The 21,257-nt window shown below is 39.2% G+C and overlaps 1 protein-coding gene across 2 annotated transcripts in view; it reads right to left on the bottom strand.

Moving 5' to 3' along the window:
• LOC124796341 (titin) overlaps positions 1-21,257 on the bottom strand; it is a 1,000,763-nt gene that overhangs the window by 136,887 nt on the left and 842,619 nt on the right. For both annotated transcript variants that reach the window (XM_047260475.1, XM_047260476.1), the window contains 3 exons: positions 12,782-12,982; positions 8,189-8,389; positions 4,349-4,503 (listed from right to left, as the gene is read on the bottom strand). In XM_047260475.1, the coding sequence (XP_047116431.1) occupies positions 4,349-4,503; positions 8,189-8,389; positions 12,782-12,982 (557 nt within the window). The remainder of the gene's footprint in view (positions 1-4,348; positions 4,504-8,188; positions 8,390-12,781; positions 12,983-21,257) is intronic.

Here is a 21,257-nt window from a genome sequence, read left to right as displayed (position 1 = left end):
GTGCCGCACCTACCAGTCGGGTTTGTGCAGCCGCTTTGTGCCAGGATCAACAGTGTGAGCATAAGGCTCTGGTCGCTGGCCCAGGTGGATACTGGCCACTGTTGTCTGCTGCCAGGGACACTATCTTTGTGACATTCTTACAACCAAAGGGCTGGTGGCATGCCACACTGATCAGTTGTGCCCCTGCTCACCGCCAGAAGTTGCCAGTTCGCAGGTGCAGCCCCTGTCACCGTAGCCCACCCCACCACTCTCCGCCTTGAGCCGGTCATTGCCTGCAGTGGAGGCTGCCTCCTCCATGTGTGGCACCATGGATTTCCAGCTTCCCACTGGGCAGCAGTTTGTCTCCAGCCTTCAGTCCACTGCTGGAGCCTTATGTTCCGGTCGAGCCACACGAACCGGCCCCCACGACATCATCGCCTTAGCCATTGTCGCTGTGGGTCCAACCCCCATCTCCTCTGCACTGGTACCTGCTTGTTGACGATGACGCAGACATGGTTGTGGCACTCTCCTCCCCAGTACTGTCATCGGCACCGCACGGCCCACCGCCCTCGGGCATGCACATATCTCTGTGTGTTCCGCCACTATGTCCAGTGCATGTGAGTGAGAATGTGCCTAGTTTAGAGATGCTGCGCATGTCTACTTAAATCGACTATCAACTGTATCAGTGTCGGCCAGCCACTAGGAGCTGCCTGTAGGAAGTGTGCACACTGCACGGTCTCTGCCGTGCTGTCTACCGGTGACTCGCACCTATATACGTGCCGAGCAGCACTGAATCACCCTGATTATGTTCTTTCACCACTCACATCAGTTGTTCTGTGTATCACTTATGCTGCACCATCTGTATGATTGATTGGTTTTGTTACATGTGGAGTCACAAGGCTTAATTCTGTTATTGTTCGGTCATATTTGTGTTTCTTGGATCAGTTCTGTGAATTACTTGGTTACTACAATTACCAAAATGGAAGCAAAAGTAATATGATCAGAATAAAATATACCATTTTTTCTGTATAAGTCAAAATCATTCTCGCATCAGTTGAGCAGACATATTTGGGAATTTGACAGCATACCATTTTTTTAACTGTTAACAACTTTTGTGAACAGCATTGTGCTACATATGTAAAGCAATATTTAAATTTGGATTCAAAGTTCTTTGAACCAAAATGCACAGTGATTAAACAGTTAAATGTAAACAATTTCTGTGGCTCGAAGTTGTAAGGCAAGTTAAAATACTTTTAAAACATACAAAAATTAGCTGTAATGTGATTTAACATCCTGAGCCTACACCCCTTAGTTACATTTTTCTGTGTCAGGCACTCTCAAGGAAAGAAGAGAGAAAGGTGGCAAAAAGTACATTCCACATAATTTTATACGAGAATACAATTCTAAAATGCAGTTATACAAGGTGTCTCCGTCTTGGCAACCCCCAATAACTCTTTATCCAGAATCAAAATAAAAAATGTATCAAGCAAATGTTGTTGCGGATCGTTAACCAGCAAGATTGGCTTTCTTGTAACCTTAAATGATGGCAAACACACACACACACACACACACACACACACACACACACACACACATATACACACAAGCAAGCACACCTCATGCACACATGATTGCTATCACTGACAGCTCTGGTCAGAGCTCCTTTATGTGTATTTGTGGGTGTTTATGTATTTGTGCATTTTTATGTGTCTTTTTCTGTTATCCAGCTCATCTCACAACCATGTAATGCCTTCCTTTGCCCATTTTCTACATCATTTCTCATTTCCCCACTGCCACCATTGTCACAATGGACCCCTGTTCCACCTTTCTGCAACATTTCAGGTAAATATTCCTTTCCCAAGCTAATTCCGAGCCTCACATCTTGTTCCTCAAATGCTGCTTAAAATTCCTTTCTTCAAATCCCATCCCAACTTTCACATTGACTTCCACCTTTTCAGATTCTGCCAGTCCCTATACCTCACAATCCTGGTGCTATAAAAAAACATCTCCATGGCACTGACATACCAGAACCATCTCTGCTCCTTCCACAAGATGGCATTCTGGCCGAAGGTACCAGAGATAGTGATGGTGTGTGTGAAGTGTGCTTTCTTGTAATTATTTGTTGTGAAGATATGAACAAGTAGTATGCATTTTTTTAAAATGGCATCCTATATTTTTTATTCCATAATCCAATTCCTCTCCTCATGATCTATCCAAACATAAACATGTGACTATTAAAAACTTAACAAAAAAACTGACTTGGACTTTCCTCAATTAGCTCACTGTGTAGGTACCCAGGGTAATTTAGGTTGTCTACTTGCTGGAAGTGACAGTGAACAAATGGAAACACATGAAAATGCACACCAGTCATTCAGTCGACACTCTTCAAAACAAGAATTGTGTAAATACAATGCTGGCAAATGAAGAGGATGTAGAAGAAGGTTATCTATATGAAGTTCTGACAATGAAAAGGCAAGAATAACAGTAATTTTAGACGCTCTGTCACATGAAAGAAACTACTCCAATATGTGATTCTTCGCAGGAAAACCATACCAAATGGGAAGCTGCCAGCATGACTTATCATTAAATGCAAAGTAAAAAATCCTTTGTTGAACTAGAGAACACACACACACACACACACACACACACACACACACACACACCTGTGTCCATACATTCAAGCAGCAATACAGTGACACAGGTGTCTGCATGTAAAAGAGTTCTCATTCATTCCTAAAGTAATTACATTCTGACAGAACTTTCCTTACTGTACTGAAATCCTTACACAGATGTCTACAAGATGATCATGGGTGAGCATCACTTATTATTTTTACCATGCATCTTAAGCAATGAAAACTTTCTTTCTTGAAGATGAGTCATTACAGGACTTTATTCCAAAGGATGTTATTCAATAAAAATAACCAAAATACTTTAACTTGCAGATTTGTCCCTCTCCCAAAATTTGCAGTGATTCAAAGCACAAATGTGGATGATCTGAGTTGTTTTAGGATTTAAAGAAGGAGTTTTATCAGACACAGAAATTCTTTGGTAGATTCCGAAACGTTAAAAAAAGACTGAGACAGTGACCTAATGGAAATAAAATTAGCAAATGTTTATGCTCAGCATGAATTCATACCAATGAAGAGTGTACTGCATGAGATGTAATCGGGGAAGGGCTAGGTGGAATCTTGTGCCTATATGATAATGCACCTGCTCACCACTTGGTCAAAAAAACAATAATTTCATAAACAGTCACAATTACAAACATGTACTATACATCTTACAGCTAAGATCTGGTACATAATTTCCTTTCCTTCCTCTTTCAAAATGGAAAAGAAACATTCAGTGTCAAGTGTTTTTAATCCACAATGTGGTTCAGTTAGCCTAAGATGTATTTACAAACAATGTTCCCAATGTGGCATTTGGAGACTTTAAGGCATGGTTTTACAGGGTGAATTGATGCTTAAAATTTGAAGAAGAATGCTAAATATCAGCTGTGAAAACAGGTTTCTGGAAAAGGAGAAGTTTTCATTACTTACTGAAAAAATTGCTGGTTAAGTGAATTTTCTGGGGTAGGAAGCTGGATCTATTGAACAATAGTGTTTCTTGAAATGTTTCTCTTCTTTAAGTAGGAATGCAGGCGACATGATCAGTCACTTTCTACCTAAAACTATTATAGAAAGTTAAGATCGATTCGCAGTTATGTTTGGGGGAAGGAAAGTGTATTTTCAAAAAGCAAACTTATGCTCTTGCTCAACATGCGATGACACTTCTTTTTCAGTGCCAGTATTGAATCATGCACTATGCCACAGCATGCAGCTGTTGTGGAATTGTATGAGACTAAGTCCCAGCGATTCTTATATCACTGATCTGAAGTGTTTAATAACTTGTTAAATGCTTACAGAACATTATCTGATTGTGTCAGATAGGTAGTAGGTGCTGTGGTGTTTCTAATCCTACTTATGAAGTACCTTCTATATTGAATTTGGCACACTGCTGAAATCCATTTCAACACATAATACACACTCAGTCTTGACAGCCTTGTTAAACACTGCTGGTAAAGAACTGTTTTAAAGTAAGTGTGTATATGAGAGAAAAAGCCAAAAATAGGTGAACAGAGAGAGAGCTGGTATTTTGAGAGTCTGATATAAAAGACGACGTAGAAATATTTCTTATCAGGCTGAAGTATAATTTCATTGCTACTATTACCAAATCACTGAAGCATACAGTGAGAATTATATCAAACAACCGCTAGTTTCTTTAATGCCTGATATTTCAGCTGCTTCCTGGTAATCTTCACTTCATTAAGCATTATCCTTTATCTTTCTGATTTCTCAGACAGGAACACTAATTGACATTTTGTACATACCTGTGTTTCCGATTGAATGATGTCTTCAAATATAACATTTTTGACCACTTCAGTAGTTGGTTCAGGCTGATAAACAACAAAGTCTGCAATGCATTGTGCCTCACCCCCAGAATTTTTTGCCTTGACTGTGTATTTACCAGAATAAGGTAGTGACACTGTAACGAGAAAACACTGATTAAGTCCCTTATGAAACAATTCCCACTTGTAACTTTATCCTTTGCTAACAATATGTGATTTAAATGAATAAAACATGAACACTTCAGCTGTGATCCCTGATGACCACAAACGTGAAAGGATTATCTGGCATTCAGGATAGTGTAAGCTTCTACATCCACTGTCAGACTGAATAAAGACTGACTGAATGACCACAGCATGTTGTAAAATGTGAGAACATTCAGGCAGCATTGCAAGTGGTCTCCATCCAACACAATTATAACCAGTCTAGTCCAGTGCCACTATATTGTGTTGTTTCTCGTTAGCCCTATTATGACATAGCAAGATTTCAGAAAAATTGTCTTGATTGGAAAGGGGTATGGGAAGATTAATTTGCTTTTTTACTCCCATAATACAATAATAATACAAGTTTTATGGCTCTGTTTCATGTTATAATAGGGGCCTGGAGAACCATTACAATATAGAGAGATGTAATGATACAGAACTACATATATAAATCCTCACCCTCATTCAAGTCACCTGGAAAAGTTACTTCAATGTTTTAACACTTTAGAATATGCTCCGAGTTTTAAGCCTAGTACAATGCTGAGGGTCTTTACTGTGGGACTGCCCTGATTCAATGCCTCAAATCTGTTCAGGGACAGCCCCAGAACCAAGAGTCTTCTCCACACTACAAGGGAGCCTATGCAGGCCCTGAGTTTCACTTTTACTTCTGAAATAAATGAAAACAGAAAAGATGGTGGATACAAAAGCTATTCATTGCTACCAATGAACCATCTCCTGGATACATTAAAACTGGAAGATCGCAGTGGGATTGTGAATCTTTTAAAGATAACACCGGTGAGTTTGAACAGCTTCCACAAGCGGTTAGGTGCAAGATCAGTAAACAAAATATGAATTTAGAATTTTGATTTGAATATTATGGAAAGAATGAATTGCTACTCACCATATAGTGAAGATGTTGAGTAGCAGACAGCCACAGCAAAAGGACTGCTAAACAAGTAAGCTTTTACACAAAAGGCCTTCTTCTGAAGTGAATTAATTCAGAAGAAGGCCTTTTTCCCAAAAGCTTACTTGTTTAGCAGTCTTTCTGTTGTGCCTGTCTGCGACTCAACATCTTCACTATATGTTGAATAGCAATGTATCCTTTTCATAATACTGTCATTCCAGCCTGGATTTTCCAGTGTGTGCTAGAATATTGATTTCACCAGTCATGAGGCTTACAGTGGAGATTCTTTTACAGGCCTCACATATACTTTCAAGATTTCTAAACAAAGTATATCTTTATTTATCCCAGAAGAATGTGAAGCCTTCATCAGTGTTTTGAAAGCATACATCAAGGTAAGTGGAAAATTTCCCATATTTTTTCTAACATAGATTTGAAATTGCATTATTTATTATTTATACATTGTAGGTATGAAATTGTAGTGAAGCATGATGTATAAGAAACACACAATAATGAAACAGAACAACAGTAAATTATGTAACATAATAAGTACTGAACAAACTATTAAACATAGGAGTGTCATATCCGAACCAGGAACATTTCTTAGGAAAAGTACCACTCTTCCTGCTTTTGTCTAATTTCCAGGATTCCTGCCAAATTGGCTTTGCAATGTGTGACTTTTTTTTCTGCTTCCAATATTGAAATGCGAAACTTTTCTGACAAATATTTTAATGCCTGTCCTTACTTGTTGTGCTTTGTGTTTTCAATATGTGTAATATGCAGCTGTTCATTTGAAGATCTTCAATTAGTTTCAAAATAGTTTCAGTCATTTGCATATTGGAAAATATAAAGCACAACCACATTAGTTGATACAGTAGCATTGACAACTATGTGCAAGACTGAGCCAAACTTCCTCTGAATATGTCCATACTATGTCAGGAAATCTGCTTTCGATGGGACTCAAATTTTGTATCACTTCAGACCTGCAATACACCCTGGAAACATGAGAACATGTTGCAGGGCTGAATCACAGCAGTGCCGATTCTGATTTTATTCAGACATGTAACAATGAATCCTGATGTGGACTAAGCTTTAAACTATTTTGTAATTCAGTATTTCATATTCATTGATTTGTGATTTAATTTCCAGGTAAACTGGGATGAGTAGATGACAGTACATTACAATGTCAATCGAAGTCCACCCAAAACAAAAAACATTGATGGTTAAATTATGCCAATAAGAATCTTAGGAAGTTCATCCTAGGCTCAAAGAAAGACTGCAAGCATATAACCTACAACTACTTCAAATATATTATAAGTTGATGAAGGTTTCTCGGGTCTCCAGCCGGGTGGTAGCGTTGATATCTCGCGACGTTTTGGGAAGTGTCATAATACCCATCTTCTGGTGAAGACTTCGCCAGAAGATGGGTAGTATGACACTTACAGAAACGTCGCGAGATATCAACGCTACCACTCGGCTGGAGACACGAGAAACCTTCATCAATAGTTTACGCTGGGAAAGCCTACAGTCACATGTTATAAGTTGCTGAAGAGTGTCATTCTGAACTTCATTTAAAACATAATGCATAAAAGTAGTACCACATGCCAAAATGAAACTTATTTACAGAACATTTTCAAACTGAACCTGGACAGAAAAGATTGGTAAACTGGGGATATTGCTTCTGTGATTGTCCCTTGCAGCCAATTTGGAATGAAATGGAAAAACATGCTCTCAAAAATTATCTGTAACTTCTGAGAGCATGAGCATTTGCAGGTGTAATATGTTGCCAAATCATTTCTGGAGAACAGCAAACTGTGTGAGTCCACAGATAAATATGTTTAGCAGTGATAAGTGGCAGTATATATTAGGATCATTTGAAAAGAAACAACCTGGAGGCTGTAAAATGAACAACTAATGAAGGGACTGTAATGCCACTGCCTATGGAAGTAGTTATGATCACTGTAAGAGCACTGAAGCCCCCAAATTTGCTGCTAGAGTGACATGAAAACAAAGGGCGCATGCACATGTGTTGGCCATCTACTGCCCTCAGTGCTAAAAACAGACAAATGGAATCTCAAAGGGTTGTAGCGTGTTTCCTAACAGCAGGAGTGTGGAGAATGAAAATTCATCAAAGAATGGCACAAGTGTATGAAGAGTACAGCATGTCCATTGCAAGGGTCAAGGGATGGCACAAATATTTCAGGGAAGAACGGATGTCATTGGCTGATGACATATGAGCTGGAATGCCACACTACATTACTATACCCTTGTCCAACAGGTAGGTGCCCTCACTATTGATGACTGGCGAGTTATGGTGGCAACCACTGCCCCACAGATCAGACCAAGTGTTGGAATTGCAACAGATGTTCAGTGCTCTCTGTTCACTTGTGCCATTATTTGATGAATTTCTATTCCCCACATGCCTTCTGTTGACAGAAAATACACTACCCTCTTTGCTCTTCTTTTGGAGCCCTCATTTCTCCACTTTCAGCTCTACTGAGTGCAGTGGATGGTCGATGCATGAAAATGCTCGCTCTACCGTCACGTGGGTGCGCAGCTGCATCCCTCTGGCATCGAGTCTGGGGCCTCAGCGCTCTTAGAAGGACCACACTTTCTTCCACAGGCAGTGGCATTACGATGCCTTCAGAGGTTTCATTTTACAGCCTCCCGCTCATATCTTTTTGAATGACCCTAATACTTGAGGTTTAAGATCTGCTCACCTTTCTCGATGATAAGAGAGTGGCAGTTGCCTTGTGACTTGAGCCGATATTGATCTCCAGATTTTATTATTTCTCCATCTTTCATCCAAGTAATCACTGGTTCTGGAGTCCCTGTTACTTCAACTTCCATTACCACTCTGTCGCCAACTTTGACCACCTGGGCTTGCAAACGTCGACCAAACACAGGAGGGAAGACAGTTTCTGCCAACACAGAGCACATAAATTACATATCAGGCTATTTTTGTACAAAATTATATCATAAGGGTTGAATGCTAATGTCAGTGCACAAAACACAAAAACAATAATATTCTCCTGAGCATTACTGATATCTTCATAAGGTCACTACTTTGTTTAATAACCTTTTATTGCAGAAGAATCTACATCTACATTCTGCAAACCACTGTGAAGTGCATGGCAGAGGTGGTGTTAATTATTGGTAGTCCATGCTGTTAATGAGTCACTGCTACATAGTGGCTAATCACAGACCCATCTAACTGGCTTCTGAATGCACTACACTCCAGTAATTTCACCAGCTGTTTCAGTACATGTGCCACAAGGATTCTCTCTCTTCCTCCTCCCCCAGCACCAGCTTCTCTGAATAGCACAGGTGGTAACTGACCTACAAAGGCCACCTGGCCTAGACCTCCACTACTCCCAACCCTCAACTGACTCCACATCCACTAACTTATCATTACCTTTTACTCTCCTGTCATTTTTCACCTCATTCCTAATCTGTCACAATACTGTACATCCCATGCCCCTTTGTTTCTCCCTCTCTCTCTGTTACACACACAGATACTGTTGCATCCCCTCAGTTTTGTGCTTTGTAATATAATTAATATGTCATTTGGCATGGTCTGTTCAAAATCTATGTCTGCTCCCTCCAGTCCCCAGTATTTCATTATAACTTCCTGTTCCAAACATCTTCTCTCATCACAGCCGCCACAATCCATTCGCCTCTGGTTTATAAACAGACAACACTACTGTGAATTTTGTGCCATTCTGTCTCCACACATATTGGGCACATGTATCAGGTCCATGTGCATGTATGCACCTGTGAACACTTGTGGTGTGTGTGTGTGTGTTCCACACATATTGGGCACATGTATCAGGTCCATGTGCATGTATGCACCTGTGAACACTTGTGGTGTGTGTGTGTGTGTGTGTGTGTGTGTGTGTGTGTGTTCTCATAGAGATACTTGAAACATTAACCATGTTTGGATAAGGCCTTCACAAACTGCTTCATAAGGCTCATGTATAGAGGGGTATTAAATTTTTTCTGCCTCTACAAAGCTCTCGAACAAAAATGAGAAAAACCAAATAACTTGTCATAGTAGTTATATACTATCTAGAGCAATGATTGCCAACAAAATTTTAATATCATGTCACTGTTGTGATTCAATAAACTAAAACACACAAGAATAAACCATGTTCATTGAATAAATTTTCTCCTCAGTGAACCATTTAATTCATTAAATCTATATCTTGTCTGTATCATGGGGTTTCATGTGACAGAAATGTTTCAGAACAGCAGCTTCCAAACTTTCTGCATGCTTCCTTGTGCCAATTAAATTAACTTTTCTTCTTTGTTTTGTATCACTAATAATAATGGATTTGATACCCAAAGAACTCTCTTTCCTCTCTGCTGCTACCTTTATAACAGACCACACTTTTGTAATATTTTTCTAAGAACTTTTTATTCTTTTGGTGTAATGTATAGTTTTATTTTGCCTCATGACATCCCGCAGTGCTTTAAAGTATTAAATGTAGTGAAAATCTGTATCTCGACTGTTATTGTCCTTTGAATTATGATGCTCCTCTCATTTTCTTTCGAAAGATATCTTCATTATTCCATCCTAGGTTTTCCATCATTGGAATTTAATTTTGACATATAAAGCTACTTTGTATACAATGTTATAAGTAGTATGATTGGTGACATCAATAAACTGCTCATTTGCTTCACTAACACAGTAAAGAGCCACACAGAGTTGGATATACGACAAATCAATTGGCACTACAGTGCAAGTCTACAAAACACATCTGGCCTTGTGTGTTGTTTACAGTCACGGCATAACATAAGCTCACATAGATTTGTATATGCTTAAAGCAAAATGGTAAATTGTTAGGAACAAACAGGATTTGGGCAATAAAAACTCACTTGTCTACACCACTTCCCATCAAAAATTCCACTTATATGATGTTACACCAGAGAGAAGTAACTTTAAGCCCCAGAGAACAAAGTGTTCAGAGGGTTGAGATAAAGTATGATCCTCTCGATCGGAGTCACATCGTGCCTCACTTTCGGAGGAAGTTTCCAAAGAGCAAATCAAAGCCTGATGTTCTCAAGCTGCAGAAACTCTCACCAATATCTTAATTGGATTCCTGAGATCGGACTGTCCTCAGTCTTTTAGAAAATTTGCTGTTAACTAGTATTCACAAATTTAAGATTGTGGCACATAATACTGCCACCGTCATATGAGGTCTGTTCAAAAAATTCCAGGACATTCGTAACTTTGCATCTTTGGTGTGCTGGAGTGAAATGTAGTTGGCATCCCTGCACATGCCTGTATTTAATGTGTAATTGCTGGAAGTTTCATTATTCTATGTCTGTTAGTTATTGTTCGGTGCTGCATTGAGTATAGTGTTGTGTGACACACACTGTGAATTTCGAGATGGCAGAGTTAGAGGAGCAACACATCTGCATTAAATTTTGCTTGAAAATCAAGAAAAGCTTTACAGACAAACACCAAATGATGCAGGGAGCCTATAATGATGAGTGCTTAAGCTGTATTTGGTGTTACAATGGTTCACATGGTTTAAAAATGGCTGGATCAAAGTTACAGACAACTGTCATTCAGAATGCCCTTCGATGTCTACCAATGACGCTCATGTCAGGAATGTCAACAAAATTGGTGTGTGCCAATTGAAGACTGACTGTCCGAGAGATTGCAGAAGAATGTAACATTTCAGTTGTCATGAAATTCTAACAAAGCACCTTAGTATGCATTGTATTGCCACCAAGTTTATCCCATGGCTCATGAGTCAAGACCACAAAGATCTTCACCTCACAATCTATAAAGAGCTTTTGGATTGCACAAAAAGAATGAGATGTTCCTTAAGAGAATCATAACTCGTGACTAGACATGGGTCTAAAGTTATGATGTTGAGACTGAGGTTCAGTCTTCACAATGGGTTGGGAAAGATGCTCCAAGACCAAAAGAGCTTTTCAGGTTATGTCAAATATAAAAGCCATGCTGATAGTTTTCTTTGACTTTAAACAATTAGTTCATCATGAATTCGTGCCACAGGGACAAACTGTTAATTGATGGTACTATCGGGACATGATGTGATGCCTTTGAGAAAATGCGAGACAGAAATGGCCATAAATGTGGCAAGACAATTCATGGCTCTTGCGTCACAATAAAACACTCGCACATTCATCCCCGGACTATTGCACAAAAAATAAAATCACTGTGCTGCCTCATCCTCCATATTCTCCAGACCTGGCCCTGCAGACTCTTTTTTATTTCCAAGTTGAAAACCCCATTGAATGGATGAAGTTTTGCAACAATACACAAGATAAAAGAAAATTCGCAGATGGCGTTTTGTGTGATCCAGCAAGAGGCAAACCAAGACTGCTTCTGGAAATGGAAACAGAATTGCGAGTGGTGTATCAATTATGGAGGAGAGTATTTCACAGGGACCATGCACAATAAGTAAAAGGTAGGTGTAGAAACATTTTGTGGACATATTTCCGCAATTTTTTGAACACACCTCTTAGACTTCCAAAAATACATCTGTCATTGAATTACAAAACACTAAAATTCCATCTACTGGTTCTTTGGTGTACTACAAAACTAACAGCACCATCTAATGGTTCTTTGGTGTAGTAGGCCTACACTGTGATGATTACACACCCAAACTACTAAGCTGAGCACCGATTTTAAATAAAATTTTAAATTCTGATATTTTTTTCCACATTCTTATATTGATGAAATAGAGCTTAAACATTGCCTCGAACTACGCTCAAGTTACCTGTAAAACCCCATGAAAATTCATGTATTAGTTTTGCAGATCAAATCAGACAACAGAAATTCAGGTTGGAATATCAACAATATTAAGAAAATGATAGATTGCCACTCACCGTAAAGACAAAACTTTTGAGTTGCAGACAGGCAGAATGAAAAGATCGTTACACTTTTATATTTTGGCCAAAGCCTTCTTCAGAAAAGAAAACACACACAGTCATACAAGGAAGCACATCTATGCACACATGGCCACTATCTCCAGCAGCTCAGACCAAGCTGCCAGAAGTATGTATGAGGTCTGCTTACTTGTATGAATTTCTGTGAGTTTTCTTTTCTGAAGAAGGGTTTGGTAAAAAGCTAAATGTGGAACAATCTTTTTACTCCGAACTGTGTGGAACTCAAGGTATCATCTTTACGGTGAGTAGCAATCTATCATTTTCCTAGCATAGTTTTGGAGATTATTGTGTTCAGACAGGTGGACAGACATAGCAGTTTTACAGTTTTTTTTATTCTTGCCAAGAATGTCGTTTGAGTTTATCCATGAATACATTTCAGGTTTACTTACTTTTAACAACAACATCAGCTGTACTGCTGGCAGAGCCAGCCTTATTTGAGGCAGTACAGGTATACCTGCCAGCATCCTTCACACCAACATTCTTGAGTTCTACACGAGCTTTATTAAGTTTCCAAGATATATTTACAGAACCTTCCTTGGCTGTAAGTGGCTGACCATTCTTTGTCCAGCTCACCTCTGGTTGTGGATAACCTATAAAATAAGCATTTGAATTAATAAGATGCAAAAATAATCACACACTGAACTACTGTTGCAGTGATATTATGTTGACATGATATTAGTGATCCAGCAATACTATCCTACATGCAAGAGCTGTCCCATACATCCTTCCACCACCACCTATTCCAGTCCGGTCACTAACATCAACTGTCCCATCAAAGGCAGGGCTACATGTGAAACCAGTCATGTGTTCTACAAGCTCAGCTGCAACCACTGTGCTGCATTCTATGTAGGTATGACAACCAACAAGCGGTCTGTCCGCATGAATGGCCACCAACAAACTGTGGCCAAAAAACAAGTAGACCACCCTGTTGCTGAACACGCTGCCAAACACAATATCCTTCATTTCAATGACTGCTTCACAGCCTGTGCCATATGGATCCTTCCCACCAACACCAGCTTTTCTCAATTGCGCACGTGGGAAATTTCCCTGCAATACATCCTACATTCCTGTAGCCTCAACCTTCATTAGTCACTGTCCTCGCCCATCCAGCCCCTTCCCTGTTCCCATTCCAGCACTACACAGTCATCATTCCACCACCAAACCCAGTCTTTTTATTTCTCTCCTTTTCCACAACTCCACTCCCCCCCCCCCCCCCCCAAGTCTCCCCTGCCCACCGTCTAACCTGCAGTGCTTCACTGTCCACCACCCCCACCATACTATTCCTTCCCCTTCCCACCCCAGCCTTTTCCTTACCCCCACCCAGTCGCCACTCCCATCATGCAGTGGTGCTGCTGAAGACCTTAATGGCCGAAAGCTTTAACTGTGAGAGTCTTTTTGTTGTGCATATCTGCGACTCAGCATCTCTGAGTAGCAACTTTCCTTCACATAATATCGTTACATTCCAGCCTGGATTTTCCATTATTTGATTAAAAAATACTGGCATTTGATTATGCTTGTGGAACTTTTCTGCCGGTTTTATTCTATTCATGGCAGTAATTCACAAGTGGATTAAAGCTTATTGGTTTTCAAGAGAAGATTTTATCCAATCATGCTGCTGCGAAAGATTTTTGTGATGAAGGCCATTAGGAAATGGTTAAGTTGCAGACAAGCCCAATATTGTCATTATTCCATCCTGGATTTTCCATTGTTTGACAACAGTTAAAGTTTCCTGTAGCAAATTTCCTTTCAAATACATACAGTTTAATTTTATTGCCATATTAATAATCACTAGATGCTTCCCTTGCAGTGCACATTTAACTTATTTAAATGTCTCATTATATCTCTGAGAAAATGTGTGTGAGCGCTACGGAGTAAGGTGTCAATGCAGTGAAATATGGCTGCCTGGAAAATAGCCTATCACCTGCACCTGACTAGCAGGTGAGCTATGTGCACTAATGCATGTGTGCGAGACAGGGTTGGAATAGCCTATCCAATAAGCCCACAAACATTTAAAAATTCTTGTCAGTTTGCTACCTATCCATTACTGAATCAATAGATGAAAGGTTGACAGACTTGTTTCTCAGTATTTCCTAGATAAGCTTTTTAACTTTTTAACATACTTAATGTTATTGTTTGTTGGCATTAAAACAGCCCTTTCATGCAGCCAACAATGCATCTTGTGTTTTTCTCATATATCCACATATGCTATAGCTGTTAATTCATCTACTGACTTAACTGTATTGCAAAAATTATAATGAAATAAAATCGGAATACTAGCGGGATTGACTGGAAATCCTCACTTGCTAACAAGTAGCAATTGCTGAGCAAGTTGTTGTGCACCTGTTTCTGAGTATCGTCAGATTACTTGTGAAACCAATTTTGCATGCTTGTTTCCTTAAGGCCAATGAGTGGAAACAAGCATTAAGTTCACATTAAGGGATGTTAAAAATCTCCTGCCAGGAGAACAAAACCACCTATAAACTACTCATTTCCCTATATCTCATAAAGCATAACCAAGTGCTTTTCTTACCATTTTGTGAGTCATAACCCATTCAAACAAACTGATAAAGTTGAACTTTGATTTAATCAAAGCTTCTGCTTATGTTACAAAGAGGTTGTTGTGAAATCTACAGATTCATCTGTACATTCACAGGTAAATGCACTATTCAACTGCCGACAACAGTGTTGATGCAATCCTCAAAGATGCCACAGCCAAGTGCCCTCCCTGCTGAACCAGCAAAATACTAAACAAGATGCATTTTCATTTCCTCTGGATGTTTAAGGAAACAAATACCATCACTTCCAGCCCGAATGGCGCTTAACAGATTGACACAGGCTTGCTTTGATCAGTGACCAACAGTTGTCTATTATTTTACACAAATACTTGAATGACATTAATTTTGTTGTTATTTTCCTACCAAATACCCATCTATGACCTCTTAGTCACTTTTATGTGGCTCCTGAAGCTTATGTTGACAGCAAGAGAGTGTTGCTAGTAATAGAGAATACTGGTCCTCAAGGAATATAAATGTTTGGTTAAAAACTTCCTAAGACTGTAAGCTGAGTGAAAGATTGGCAAGCATTCTCCACATTTTGCATGAGACTGTGTTTGCTGAAACGATTTTTAAATTTATTCCAAAGACTTTTTTGATTTTATGAGATACACGTTGCTGAGTTGCTTTGGGAACCACATGCCAAATGCCTCTGTCAATGATATGTCCCAATGTGACAATAGAGTCCATAAATTTAGCAAATTATTATGAGGACTATAACATATATGGATTACATTTGACATTTAGAGGAAAGAAGAAAATTCCAAGAGTAATGAAGATGTAAGAATATGCTTCTTGACCCAGTGACATCATCATGATCATTATCATCTTGTACAGCCAGCTGTTGGCTGGGTCTGTGTGAAACATAAGCCTCTCTATCATCTTCAACCTTCCAGAATGAAATATTCACTCTGCAGCGGAGTGTGCGCTGATATGAAACTTCCTGGCAGATTAAAACTGTCTGCCGGACCGAGACTTGAACTTGGTCCCGAGTTCGAGTCTCGGTCCGGCATACAGTTTTAATCTGCCAGGAAGTTTCATCTTCTACCTTCCCACCATCTCTCTGTCTCGACCTTGATTCAGTCTTCTCCGTTCCTTTTTCACTCCTTTCACCCACATGTCCCTTCATCTTCCTCTTGGTTTTTTTTTTCTTGTCTCTTTCATCTTGTGTATATTTATGGTTATCTTTTCCTCCATTCGCTTATCACATACACAGAATCTAAGTCTTCATTCCTCTATCCTATCCTGTAGTGGATCCTCCTCCACTAATTTTATGATCCTCTCAGTCCTTAACTAACCATCTTTCTCATTCCAATACTATTTTTCAAGAAGTTCCTCTCTTTAGCTCATATTTTACTTCTTGTTCTTCTTTTCATTACCCAGATCTTTGAGGCATGTCAGGGTGGGGACACACTACACCTGATACATAGCCATTTTCCTTTTTTTGAAGCTTTAAACACTCTTCTGGACAGCAGACCTATTTCATTTCATAGTGGTGTTCCTGTTGCTATCTTACAGCAAAAGTTAGATCCTACTGTAGACGTTCCTACTCTGAATCTGTGTTTCTCTCCTCTCACCCTTCCTTCTATTTTTGTCCAAATTTGTGTTTCCAAAACTCATCAAAAACCTTTGCACAATGGTTCATCAATGTCATTCCCCAATATATTTTGCACTCTTTTCTAACACTGTTCTTGAAGATCGGGACAGTTATTCCCTTCTTCCTGTCTTCTGGAATCCTTCTCTCTTTCCACTCAATTTCCACCACTCAACAGTGTCCCTGTATTCCCAACTCTTCTGCTGTTCTACCATTAATATACTCATCTCATCCATTTCTGGTGCCTTCTGCCCTTTCATTATTGTCAAAGCATCTATAACTTCCCTCCACTTTAATTCCTTTTCTGTTTGCATTTCCTCTTATTTCCCTTCCATTTCTTGCTCCTCATCCAGGTCTCCATTTGGTTTCAAGAGCTCTTAAAAATCCTCCTTCCACATGATCTTGAGCTTGTCCTTACTTTCCATGTCTTGGACACTTTTATTTACCATTCAAACATAGTCTGCCATATCATTCTGCCTCTTATTTTTATTTTTAATCCTCTCATGTAGTACCTTTTAAAAACTTCACTGTTCTCCTCTATTGTTCTAGCCCACTCTTACACCCACCTCCTTCTCTTCTCTATTACCACTCCTTTTTGGCTCTTTTCTTCTTGTTGGGTTCTCACCTCTTGTCTTTACTGTTCTATTCTGGAACCACACCCTAAAGGCTCTATTCTTTCCCTGCACTATATCTTGCATTTCTTCGTTCCACCATGTTTATTTTCATCTGTTTTTATTGTTTGTCCTCCCATATACTACTTTAACTGCACTTACTAATGTTCTCTTAAATCCTCGCCATACCTCTTCCATTGTTCTTGGTTCATCCACTGGGAGATTCTCCTTCAATGCTCTATGATACTCTATCCTGCTCTCTTCTTTTTTCAGCTTTTATATCCTTAAATGCCTATCCTGCTTTTCCATCCCTTCCTTATCCTGAACCCCTCTCTGGAACATTATTAGTAGGTGATGGCCACTATCCAAGACCCCTTACCTTGATATCTGTGAAATTCCTATTCATTTTGCTAACATAGAGCATATAGTCAACTCTTAATTATCTACTCAAATCATTACTACAGCAGGTAATCTTTCTGAACCAGGATTTCCAAGCTAACAAACATTTCCTTCAGCAGAAATCCAGCAATCTTTCACCTACTTCAATACAACTGCCTCCACCCTCTGCTAGATGCACATTTTCATACCCTAGTCATTCTCTTCCAGGAAGTGTGATTAAATCCAGCATTACTGTGACATTCTTTCCTCTCAGCTGTTTCTGCATTTCTTCTTCAAGGTCTTGTTTTCTGCGGAAGTGCAGTCTACCTGTGAGGCATATACTTGTTAGTACCTCCAAGGCCTTTCTCTTCAGTTATATTTTTATCTTCATCATCCTATCATTTACTCTTTCCACTGCTTCTTTTAACCTGTCCCTCACTGCTACTCCTTCCATTCTCATTCACAGACCAATATAATCAATAGTCTTTATTCAACTTCCTCCTCCCTTCTCCTTTATGACCTGTTTCTACCAATCCCAATGCATCCAACTTCCTTCTTTCCATCATATCCACCATCTCCTCCACCTTCCCAATCAATGTCAGAATAACCATCATTCCAAATTGTAATCTATGTTTATAGCCAGGTCATTATTTGTTATATTTATCCATTCCAAGGCTCATTGCATTCTCGAAGCACAGGGATATAGTGTAAGGTTTTAAAATCACATCAGGCCAGAGCAATTAATTGAAAAACAAGCTACATTCTCAAACAGTGATGCCACATTGACAGAAACCAAACATGCCAGCATAAGCTATCTTAGAAATAGTAACAAAATCCCAGTCAAGTAGTCATCTTCAAAATCTTACCACAGTATTGTAAAGACAGAGAGAGAGAGAGAGAGAGAGAGAGAGAGAGAGAGAGAGAGAGAGAGAGAGAGAGAGAGAGAGAGAGAGGGGGGGGGGGGAGGAGAAAGAAAAAATAGTCTATCAGATGTGATGGAAAATGGTGTAATGAAACACTTGCAGATAGACGACGCGCTAAACAGAAGGGGCTGCTCACTAAATTCCGAAATCCAATCTTCATCGAGAATGTAGAGCATATATTATTACCACCAAGTTTCAAATCGTGTAATGATCATCATTCAAAGATAAGGGAAATAAGAGCTCGTCCTGAGGCATTAAGACAGTCATTTTTCCCTCGCGCGATCTGCGAGTGGAATAGAGGTGGGGGAAAATGGTTCAAATGGCTCTGAGGACTATGCGACTTAACTTCTGAGGTCATCAGTCCCCTAGAACTTAGAACTACTTAAACCTAACTAACCTAAGGACATCACACACATCCATGCCCAAGGCAGGATTCGAACACTGTAGCGGTCATGCGGTTCCAGACTGTAGCACCTAGAACCGCTCGGCCAGGGGGGAATATGTCTTTAGCGTGAATTGTGCCCTCTGCCACACACTGCTTGGTGGCTAGCGGAGTATATATGTAGATGCAGATGTAGAAGACCTCCAATTATCATGAGCAAGCTTGTTCAGTCTATGGAGATGATGCTGATGTGATGCTTAAAGCTAACAGCAGCAGAGATGAGGTAGCCACACTAATCGGCAGCTCAGTGACGGAAAAGACTCAAAACTATATAATGGAGAGGTAGCCATGCTGATAGAAGAGCAATGGCAGAAAATAAACTTGCAAACGAAGATGATAGAAGACTGAGCATCCACACAAATGACATTTTTTTTTTTTTGAGCACATAACACATCCTTACTGAACAAAGTGATGCAATAAGAAAGTCCTTAGAGAAGTAGAAGTTTTACGTTAAAAAGCAGTAGTCACATAAATTATGGTAACAAAAATATTTCCATATGTCGCCAAAATATTCAGTCATCCAGAAATATAATTTTAAACACTAAGATTTTGCTAAACATGTACTACATTTTATTTGAGTACTGTACCTCACAGAAGATAGACTAATCACAATTCAGAGTAAAACAATGGTGTTATGGTACATATTTACTTAAGCTAAGACAGTGAATAAAAGGAGGAGGTATTTCCATTCTTAAAGGAAGATGATGGAAGACCGTGCATAATCAGGTCAAATGCGAAAATGAATACATTATTTCCTTAGCAGGTTTAAATGAAAAAATTTGTGTTTTAATGCAGTATACTACAAACGTGGAAGGAAATGATCAGTTAGCAAGAAGTGTACAGTCAGATGATACTGAATCACTATAGCAAAAACAAAAGAACAAATGATAACCCATATCCGATAATATGAAGTGGGTGAGGATGTATCAGTGACAAAATATGCAGTGTCAGACACATGTGGAAGGAAGTGATCAATTACAGGGAAGCGTACAGTCAGATAATTGTGAATTACTAAAGCAAAAGCAAAAAAGAACATATGGTAACCTACATTCTATGAAACACAGTGGGCCAGGATGACCAACCATTGTTGCAAATAAGGTGCTGATTTACCATTCTAAACTAGAGGCAAAACTGCACAGAATTTCACAAAACTAATTGTGATCACTCAAGATCAGCTGCAAGGTTATGATAATTGCTGCCTATCAGACTGGGATTAGTTGATGTTGTTGTTGTTGTGGTCTTCAGTCCAGAGACTGGTTTGATGCTGCTCTCCATGCTACTCTATCCTGTGCAAGTTTCATCATCACCAAGTAACTACTGCAACCTACATCCTTCTGAATCTGTTTAGTGTATTCATCTACAATTTTACCCTCCACACTGCCCTCCAATACTAAAGTGGTGATCCCTTGATGCCTCAGAACATGTCCTACCAACCGATCCCTTCTTCTAGTCAAGTTAAGCCACAAATTCCTGCTCTCCCCCATTCTATTCAGTACCTCCTCATTAGTTACGTGATCCACCCATCTAATCTTCAGCATTCTTCTGTAGCATCACATTTCAAAGGCTTCTATTCTCTTCTTGTCTAAACTATTTATCGTCCGTGTTTCACTTCCATACATGCCTACACTCCCCACAAATACTTTCAGAAAAGATTTCCTTACACATAAATCTATATTGGAAGTTAACAAATTTCCCTTCTCCAGAAAAGTTTTCCTAGCCATTGCTAGTCTACATTTTATATCCTCTCTACTTCAACCATCATCAGTTATTTTGCCTCCCAAATAGCAAAACTCATTTACTACTTTAAGTGCCTCATTTCCTAATCTAATTCCTTCAGCATCACCTGATTTAATTCAACTACATTCCATTATCCTGGCTTTGCTTTTATTGATATTCATCTTAATCCTCCTTTCAAGACACTGTCCATTCCGTTCAACTGCTCTTCCAGGTCCTTTGCTGTCTCTGGCAGAATTACACTGTTATCAGCAAACCTCAAAGTTTTTATTTCTTCTCCATGGATTTTAATTCCTACTCCAATTTTTTTCTTTTTTTTTCTTTTACTATTTGCTCAATATACAAACTGAATAGATACTGAGGTTAGAACCATACTAAAATGACAATGTATAAACTCAGAGTGTGTTTTAATAGATTGCATCACTTTCTAATAGGGACCCAGTGTGATGCTGCAAAGCTGACAACTGTTTAAAAGCTTTTGGGGTGAATTGTTCAATCGCGATATTTACAGAATTTTTCACCATTCAATTTTAGAAGACACACTTCAATCAATACTGCTATGTGCATGATGAATGTGTCATGCCTTCTGTAAGAGACTGATATCATATACAAATCAAGGAATTACTTTATT

Source organism: Schistocerca piceifrons, chromosome 4 (genome assembly GCF_021461385.2).
Source record: "Schistocerca piceifrons isolate TAMUIC-IGC-003096 chromosome 4, iqSchPice1.1, whole genome shotgun sequence".
Classification (NCBI taxonomy): Eukaryota; Metazoa; Arthropoda; class Insecta; order Orthoptera; family Acrididae; genus Schistocerca; species Schistocerca piceifrons.
This window is presented reverse-complemented; position numbering and strand designations above follow the sequence as displayed.